The 10,005-nt window shown below is 41.0% G+C and overlaps 1 protein-coding gene across 8 annotated transcripts in view; it reads right to left on the reverse strand.

The window, feature by feature from the left end:
* Positions 1-9,828, reverse strand: part of LOC106945570 (SH3 and multiple ankyrin repeat domains protein 2) — a 127,752-nt gene extending 117,924 nt beyond the window's left edge. For all 8 annotated transcript variants that reach the window (XM_015029336.1, XM_015029334.1, XM_015029330.1 and 5 more), the window contains exons 1-3: positions 9,630-9,828; positions 6,790-6,861; positions 3,576-3,684 (exon numbers count right to left, since the gene is read on the reverse strand). In XM_015029336.1, coding sequence (XP_014884822.1) covers positions 3,576-3,684; positions 6,790-6,861; positions 9,630-9,827 — 379 coding nt within the window. In that variant the 5' untranslated portion in view covers position 9,828. The remainder of the gene's footprint in view (positions 1-3,575; positions 3,685-6,789; positions 6,862-9,629) is intronic.
* Positions 9,829-10,005: the final 177 nt, after the last annotated feature.

Consider the following 10,005-nt stretch of genomic DNA (forward strand, 5'->3'; position numbering starts at 1 on the left):
GACGGAGCAGCTGCTGCTCAGCCAGCAGGAAAAACCAAAACCTAAAAGAAAAACTGGAATAAAGACGTTCCAGAGTTTCCTCTCTGCTCCTCTCAAGTATTCAAAGTTTTCATTTTAAATCTCTTCCAGCTTTTTGGGATTAGGAGGAAACTAAATATAAAACCAGATATGTTTAAATAATAGTTTCCTCTGGACATGACGAAGACGCCACAGAGCAACGAAAAACCAAAACTAAACGACAAACCAAAGCAACTAAACATGGAAAACAAAATTAAAGTTAAAATAACAGAACATGACTGGATTATACAACCAGTTTATCAGTGAACTGGTTGATCAGTGAACTGGTTGATCAGTGAACCGGTTGATCAGTGAACTGGTTGATCAGTGAACCGGTTGATTAGTGAACTGGTTGATCAGTGAACCGGTTGATCAGTGAACTGGTTGATCAGTGAACCGGTTGATCAGTGAACTGGTTGATCAGTGAACCGGTTGATTAGTGAACCGGTTGATTAGTGGACTGGTTGATCAGTGAACTGGTTTATTAGTGAACTGGTTGATCAGTGAACTGGTTGACACATCCAATGTGGTTCAGGCAGAATGAATCACATAGAGACTTTTGGACCACAGCAGGTACGGGAAGCCAGAAGTGCCACAATTCAATAACTTAAAAAGTTCCAAAACTTAAAGAATCAGATTATCTTAAATAAATTATTACTTTTTTACTATTTAAATATTCATTAATTATTTTGTTATGTATTTTCCACTGAGTCATTTGCTGAGAAACAAAATGAAGTTACTTTACGTTTCCATATTACTGTAGCCAATCAGCTGGGCTAACGCTGCTGCTGTGATTGGTCTGCAGCTCAGTGTTAACCAATCAGATGTTTGTTTTCAGCAGGAGATATGAAGTTATTTAATTATGTAGTTAAGCACAGAAAGCCAGAAACAATAGTAATAAAAAGACATTTATATGTATCAATCAAATTTAACTCAGATTCTCCCATTTAATTACATAACATAAAACTGGATGGTAATTCATAACAAATATTATATGATAGGGTTCAACTAATTTACGTACTTTATAATGATATTTGGTGCAGAACAGAATAGAATTTATTTTAATTTAAAATAAATATCAATTGTTCTGAGTTTCTGTGCAACAGCAGCAAATAATCACACAAAGACAGAATATAAAGTATTTATAAAAAACAGAATAAAGAATAAAATGCTGTACAGTAAGGGCATAATTTCAAAGTAAAAGCTTCCAGAGGTTCTGTGGGTTTCTCCAGGTAAGTGGAACCGAAGGACATTTCCCTGAAATTTATCTTCAAACTTCACTTTTCTTCCCTTCAGGTTTTTGATCTGATAAAGCAGGTCAGCTGGTTCTCTATTAATTATGAGGCGTAACAGGAAAACAGCAAAGAGGTGATTAAAGCAGCGCTGATGATGCTAAACAAGGTCATCAAAACAAGACACCAGTAGACAACAAACATGTCCCAGTTCAACATAATCAGCTTATTACGGCACCAGCAGCCGGCCCAGAAATGATCAAATTAAAATATTTACCAGGAAAAAGCAGCTTTATAAGGTCCAGCTCCCAGGAATGTAATGTGTGAAATGTTTGAAAACATCTTTGATATAAAAGCTAAAGACTGAACTCTGTTCCTGAGCTGAAATTAGTCAGGAGACGGAAATATTTTCAGCTCATAAATAAAAACGGAAGCAAAGATATTAAACCATAAAGAGGCTCAGAGTTTGTGTCTGCCGGTGGAAGCAGAGTCTGCTCCGGTTTCCTGGAGAAAACACTCTGGATCAGGGTTAAAAAACGATAACGCTCTCAGAAATAACTTCAAACCGAATTTAAAAAATGAGAAAAATCCTGAAAATTATCCAATGGAAATCTGATAATGAGGGTTTGATGATCCTCACAGTTCAGAGTTTGGATCTGAACTAGTTGCTGTTTTAAATGAGGAGTCTGCTGAAGGTGATGCGCTCCATGTTATTTAATGGGATTCCCTCTTCTCATGTTTCTGCTTATTACTACTTCTGCCAGGTTGAAGTTATTGCAGTGATCATTATTGGTTTTCATGAACAGCGCGGTGCCCAGCGGGTTGAGGAGCTCTGGAGGTTTGGTTTGGTTACCAGCCGATCTGCTCCTCATCCTCCTGTTCACCTTCGTCTGTCCACTCAACGCTGCTCATTTCAAGCCCAACCGCAGCACAGACACTCCTGACACGTTCATTAAATAATGATAAATAAACATCATTATGAGCCTGGAGCTGCAGTCAAGTCAACAGCTCTTAAGGCAACAAACGGCGGCAGCGAGTTTCTGGCTGCCTGAGGCCAACAAGACGAAGGTGGAAACGTTTGAACATGTCTGGTTTGATCCGCCGCTCAGGAAACTGATCCAGACAAAAACTGGATTTATTCTCCTCAACTCAAAGGTAAAGCAGCAGAACCGCCTCCAGATGTTCTGTCCAGTCCTGAAGCTCCTCCAGATCCTGGATGGATTTTACTCGACGTTCCTCTACAGGCTGCAGTTACCACTGTTCATCTTTCCCTTCCACACTTTTTCCTTCCACTCAACTTCCTTTGAAAGAGCTTTGGTGCAACTTCATGAGTTTTCAAGATTTCATTTTCTCACAATAATCAAATTTTCTGAGATATTGACTTTTGGGTTTTCATAAAGACAGAATGTTCCTGCAGCCGATGTTTCGTTACGATCAGCACCATAAAAAAACAAACTGGGCGACAGCGAATCCATCAACTAGAACCAAAGGTCCACCAGATGAACTCTGTAACCTGCTTTGGTCGGTGCCTTCATGGGATCGCTGTGTTTACATCTACAGAACCGAACCAGGAGGAAACCAGGCCAACCTCAAACTAACTTCACATGAGACAAATCGGTGATTTCTCCTGAACATCAGTTTGGTTTCAGACTCTGTCCCGTCTGAGTGTCACAACTTTAGAGCTGCTGACTTTCACAAAGCTGAACTCGTTTCCAGAATCAGTCAGAAGTTCTGATTCCCATCATGGATCCAGTTTGTGGACAGAACATTACGGAGCAATGTTAAAACTAATAACAAGCCGGTTCTGGTCCAGATACTTCAGCTGCCTTACAGGCCTGGACCGTTTTATCTCAGATCTCTGCAGAGACAGAAATCTGACGTCACGATGAAAAATGCTGAACTTCTCATTCATTTACAACATTTAGTGGCACAAACATTTGTGTCTCTGCTTCTGAAATGGGAGATCAGTTCACAGTTCAGTAGAATCACTAACAGTCGTGTCGAACGTTTCAGCTCATCGTCTCACATTCTGACATCAGGCAGATGAAGCTGTGGAAACAGACGGGAGCCGCTCTGACCCTGCAAAGTGGGTTTGAGAAACTAAATGTGCTTAAGTGAAACATGACATTTTAAAAGAAATCATGTTTTTGATCAAACGTTTCTAGGATGAGGAGGTTTTTCTGGGTCTGGGTTTCCCTCCAGAACCAGAACCATTTATTACCCTCTGATAAGCAGAAGGTTTTCCACCAGTGTTTCTTTCTGTTTGTGTCCAGCCTGCAGCCTCACCTCCAGTTTCCCCGTCGTGGTAGTTTGGGTCGAGGCCTCGCTCCAACAGCTTCCCCACTTTGTCCACCTGGTTCTGCTGAATCAAGTCCATGAACCTCCTCAGGTTGGCCTGCACACACAGAGGACAAACGGGTCATCAAACCAGAACGCTGAGACAAAAGGATCCATCCGGGGACTTTCACAGAGACTGAAATACAATTAGAGATACGGGGAAAGGTCAGAGAAGGTCAAACATAAAAGTATAAAATGGAACCGAGTTGAATGTGCAGATAAGGGACAGACAGGAGGGAGGACATCAGGACAGGACGGAGCGGATCCTTTCTGCTCGGCTCGGTTCTGTCTGCTTTCTTTTCAGGCCGTTAGATAAAAATAGATAAGAGAGCAGCTCCCAGAAGGACGGGAGAGAACGAGCAGGAAGAATGAGAGAGCAGAAACAAAAGCTGCAGCAGCAACAAGCTGGACCAGCAGCTACAGTCACTCTGATATTTACTGACTGGAAACTGAATGAATCTCTGGAATCCACCACAAAAACATTTGATTAAAAAGTTCCTTTGTTCTCCAAGGAGATTTTATCGTCATGATTTCTAGAGCAATTTGATTTTGTTGCGTCTGAAATTAAAGACAAAAATGTTACAAGTTCTGCTGTGCCGTCCATCAGCAACAGGAATGTTTTATTTATTGTTCAGTATCGATGTTCTGAGACAGATAATCTGTGAAAACATTGATCTCCACCTCCCAAGTCAGAGCCAGGAGGCGGGGCTGAGCGCTGTCCATCACTCCTGTGAACACGCTGCTCGTGGTGGAGAAACAACTTACTACTACAGGAAAACTGTTGCTAACTAGCCTTAGCATTTATTGATAAAGCATTGCAGAGAGCAAAGCGGAGGGTGAGCAGCGTGTACTTGAGGTTGATTGACAGCAATAAGACCCTCCTCCTGGCTCTGATTGGCTGTTTCTGACCAAACTGTGTGTTTCTGCAGTGAGCACTGGGAGAAGGAACAGGAGCGTTGAAAACATGTTTTTATAAAAGTTTCATATCCACCTATTTTTATTAAACACCTATTTTTATTTACTTCCTGAGACGCAGCACTGCTGGCGCTACTTAGAGCTAACATGTTTAGATGTTGACTGGATGTTGCAGCTGGCTGACAGAGATCTGAGTAAATACTGATTATTTTATTATCAGCTGCACTGAAAGCAGAGAATCATCCGAAGTGACTCGGTTTCTGTCAGACTGACGGCTGCAGTGACTCACCAGCGGTTCAATATCTGGAAATGTCAAAGGATCATGTTGGCGGCACTGCGTGTGCCCCGTGTTTTATTTAATGTCCCCGTCCAGCCTGTCCCTGAGCGTCTCTGCAGGCCTGATGAATCAGGATGAGGAGGAAAGTGTCGTCTCCTCCCTGCCTGTCCTGAACAGGGAGCCAGTTTGGACATTGATCTTCTCTTTCTACCACACAGCAAAGCAACAGGATCAACTCCTGGAACGATGAGCTAAAATATCTCCTTTTAGAACCAGAAATATCCCAGAGAAACACTTCTTCACATTAATAACATTTTGGAAACTTGACTGTATGTATTTATGTCCCTGTTCCATATTTATGAGCATCTCCCTCCTCTTGCCTTTCTTATTTTCCTCTGGTTGTGTTCCTTCCCGTCTCTCTTCCCTGCAGTCGGATGTGAAATTAGAGCTGCTGTCAGACGGTTTTACCAGGTCCAGTAGGAGAGAGCTGCCACAGACATTTATGCTTTGGCTGCACAACAAGATTACAGTGGCTGCAGGACAGCAGCCCAGAGCTGGAAGCAGACAAGCAGGAGGCTGAAAACTCATTTCAATTCATATAGGAGGGATGGAGGCAGGAAGAGGAGTCTGCTGTTCATCTGCCAGGAAAAGGAGCATTTTTCCAAATAATTATAAAAAAAGAGGACAGGAGAGATGGATAAGAACTGTTCTCCTCATTTCATTCGAATGACCAGAAACGAACCCAAACAGTCTGACTCCAACCAAACAGGGAAGATTTTACACAGAAACTGTAATCTGTGATTCTTTATGTCTTATTCTGGCAGCGCATTCGGTGTGAAACAGATTTGTCTCAGATTGCACTTCCCAGAGTGTGTCAGACTGAAGTGGGAGGAAGTGGGAGATCTTTCTCTTTATGTCTTTTCACCAGCAGGGGGCAGCAGAGCCACAGAGGGCCGAACAGACGAAGCTTCAGCTCGTATTTATCTGACAGATTCTTCATGTTGGTAATGACTCAGTTTGTTAAGGAGTTCCACAGGCCTCAGTGTTCGGTCTTATTGTCTTTAATCCAGGAATATGTAAAATACTGAATGGTATGAAGTCAATATCTGTTATGCTGATGATGACCAGATTTTTCACTAAGCCTGACTAATCAAATCGGATGGATCAATAACTGATTCCAGTACGACTGGATCCTTCAGAAACACATTAGCCGTCCCTCTATTGACTGTTTAATTGCATAATTCCACATTTTGAAATTAAATTTGCTGAATGGAAAAACGCCAGTTATGAAAAAACTCATTTTTTTGTATAAAGTGTTGGCACTATGATGTGGTTTCTTTGGTTTATTTCGCAAAACTTTAATGGAAACCTTTTTTTTTTGCCTCACATGAGTCACATGATCATCATCCAGATGTTCCTGCTGGCCCAACCCAGCAGGAACAAACATGGCCGACGATGGAGAAGCAATGGTGATAGTTTGTGTTTAACAGAATAAAACAATATATATTCCATCTGCTTTGACTTACAGGCTTGACTCATCAATAATGTGTATGAACTTTAAAAGCTGGATGGATCTTCTGACAGTAGAACGGGAGGCAGACATTTCGGGTCCCGTCCAGCTCACAGTTGTTTCTGATATAAATGTGTAATTTGGTATGATACTAATCTTTTTATCATTCAGAACACTTTGATTTGTTTTTCTCAGAACAAACCATAATGCGCATAGCAACCTAACTTAGCAACAGCTAATTTAATTGCAGGGTGTAAAAATTAAAAGATAATTTGCAGTAAGTGAAAAAGATGCCTGCCGCTTTGTTTTCCCTCCAAAACGAAGTGGCAGTAAACATCTCTGTCTGGGGCAACATTAATTACTTTATTTACCTCTCAACCTTCAGCTCTCATGATGGCAGCAAACTTTAAAAACACGACTTTTACAGAAACACAGTGAGGGGCTCTAATGGCCACCCTTACCTTTGTATGAAGTTTGGCGATCTGCTTCTCGTCGATGTTGGGCTGCCTGTAGACTCTGCTCTTGTAGCGAAACTGTTGGAGGAAAAAATGATTAAACATCTTCAGCTGGCCTGTGTTCATGGTCACTAATCAGAAGTGGAAATTGCCCATCTGTAGAAATCAGCATCACTCCACTGACTGACATGAGAAAACATGCAAAACGACGACGTCTCTAAAATATAAAGACCGTTTCTAATCAACCCCGGCCTCAAAATCTAATATGTCTGCTCCGAGTTTGAATCATTTTGGGTAAGTCCAGTGATTTTTACCTTCCTGTTCAGAGTCCAGTAATCTCTCCCGTTCCTCCAGTGAAGAGCTCAGGTGGATTTCCATCAATCTAAACTGGTTCTACAGATTCTCTGCTCATTAGTCGCCTTAAGTTGAGCCAAGTTCTCTGATCCACCAGCGGCTTCACTGAAAAACACCTCATGGATTTAAAGGTTCTTCTTCTTACCATCAAGTCTCCCCCTTTGGGGGATCATGGGTTCTGACCCAATGTGGTTCTGGGTCAAATCCAACTTCAGAGGTAAACTGATTCATGGTTTCATCATTTTGACTCCTGAGTGATTTGTCTGGAACATGAACCTCTCGTATCCAAACATCATGAATGTGGGACTAAGCTAACAACCCAACCATTAAGCTAGCATAATGAATAAAAACAGCAGGTGGCGCTACATCGCCACCTGCTGATTTAAAGTGGAACTGCACATCCATCAGTGTCAGTTGACTGAACGCCGTACAGAGCAGCTCTGCCTGTTTGCGTTTCAAGATTCGTAGATTTTCAAACCATATGTAAAATATTTGAAATAAGATGCAGCTTGGCTGCTACATGACAAACTATTGGCTGGCATTTGTAAAGCAGTCAGTCCATATGTTTCCTTGGAGATGATTGACTGTAGAGAAAAACCATGGATGTAAAGGAGGAGCTCAGACGGTTTCCACTCGGTGTAATAATGCATATTAAAATATATTTGGTGTTTAAAGTATTAGTATTAGTTATGAGCGTTTTAACAGGAGATTTCAAGTGTTTGCAGAATTAAGCTACTCTGGAGCGGCTGTGGTTCCTAATCTCTGTGAGTGCCGGGTTCTGGAAACGTTTTGTATTCAAACTGATTCCTCATTTGGGAAAAGGAGAGACAAATGTTTGTGCTGCTGCATATCTGCTGCCGTTCCTGTAAATAAATGAGAAACGTTGCTCTTTGCATGACTGATGGGTGATTTCTCCTCTGCAGAGATCTTTCATGAAACAGTCAGGAACTAAAAGGAACCTAGTTTGGGATTAGCAACCTGGTTTTGGGAACAGAGATTATCGGTTTGGGGCTGAAATGATCTCACCTTGCATGAGCCTTAGAAATTAACTTTCAGATTGTACACTGTACATTTTGAATATAAGCACAAAAATAATTTCAAAAACTTCAAGTGTTATGATAAATTTCCAGAAATCTCAGCAGTCCTCCCTTCAACATGCAAAGCAATAAGATTCTGTCCTGGTAGAATAAAAATAAACTGACTTGAATTTGGGTTCAGACGTCAGCACTACTCAGATAAAGGATGTTAGATTAGGATCATATTAAATGTCAAATCTGCCTCATGAATATTACAGATGTAACGGGGGGTAATAATCAAATAAAAGATTTCTCTGCTGCTGAGGGAGTCTGAAGCTCAAACCTTCTCTGTCTTGATTAAAAGTAAAGAGCTAACGGACTCCAGCCGCTCTGAGGTAAAGCAGACCTGAACTGAGGATGACGCCGTCTGAATGCCATCTGCTAAAGTTTCAGAGAAAGCTGCTGCCAGTGAACCTGCTGTGTGTCGATAATCTGGATCAGCGCAGCCAGAGGATGTGATAAGATGTGAGCGCTGAGCTGGGAAACGCTCCACGCTGCCACATTTTCACTCATTCATCCCAACAAGATACACAAACACTTTGTTACTTCATAAGGAACAAAACTCTGAGGAGTTCCTGAAAATTAGGACTTTCATTTTATCGATTTATGAAAGAAAACGTATAACATTACCAGATGAGAGATGAATGTCAAACTGCAGATCTACTGCTGCCCTTTATCCCTACATCTTCTCTCCATCTCTTCTAATCTACATAATAATCTAATATGTTGTTACTATGGAGAGCCATTTCAGCCAAAATTAAATAAAGAAATAAATGGGTAAAATAAATAAAAAAAATTAGTAAAATAAATCAATAAATGAAAAAATGAGTGAAATAAATACAAAATGAGTTAAATAATAACCTTTAAGTGATTCAGAGCAAGTATAAATACTGCATCTTTTAATGTAAGAATAACTTTTTTATTCTATTTTTTTGCTCCGTCAAACAGAAGAAGACAAAACTAAAGAAGTTATGGAAAATGAATTAACTTTTTTGATTAAAAAGTTAATTAGTTCACTTATTAACTTTCATGACCTCTGCTGACCAATCAGTGTTTTAGTACATTTTTTACTCAGAGAGAATCTGATTGGTGTAGGAGACACTTTTTAACAAACAGGAGATGAAAGGTGGTCGACCTGCAGAGGATATGAAATATGATGATTATTTCTGCTTTAATCTGAGACATCAGAGCCAAAGAGGCGATGAAACGCAGCAAACTGCCACAAAAGGCCTTCATCTGCATTTCTCTGGACTATTATATTTGTTTCAGTTGTTTAAGTTAGAAATTATCAGCAAATTACTTTGAAATACCTCAAAGACACTTTACCAACCAAACTCCTCATCAACCCAAGAGTCTGTAAAATAACCGGTTAACAGATTCCACCGACATCAAAGCTCTGATTGGACGAACGCTGACCTCCAGGCAGGGGACGCCCTTGCTGATTGGCTGTGGGTATTCTCGGAGGAGGCGCTCTTCGTCCAGGAACTTGCCGTCCCTCCCGTTGCTCGCCGGCTGGAAGAGGCCGTAGTTCAGGACGTCCTTCAGGGTCTGATTGAGCGTACACAGGATCCGCTGCTTGGCGATCCAGACCGTCGCGTCCGGGTTGAACCGCATGCATTTCTGACAGCGAGCCGAGGGAGAAAGCACAACAAAGAACATCAATAATTCAATATTAATTATTCAGCTAAAATAAACAGGGATGAAAAACGGAAAAAACCTGTAAGGGAGCAAAGACTTTTCCACAAAACTCTGTATCCACAGAACAAAAATACAAAACCATACCAAGTATTTG

Source organism: Poecilia latipinna, unplaced genomic scaffold (assembly GCF_001443285.1).
Source record: "Poecilia latipinna isolate Pla-1442-1.1 unplaced genomic scaffold, P_latipinna-1.0 Scaffold150, whole genome shotgun sequence".
Classification (NCBI taxonomy): domain Eukaryota; kingdom Metazoa; phylum Chordata; class Actinopteri; order Cyprinodontiformes; family Poeciliidae; genus Poecilia; species Poecilia latipinna.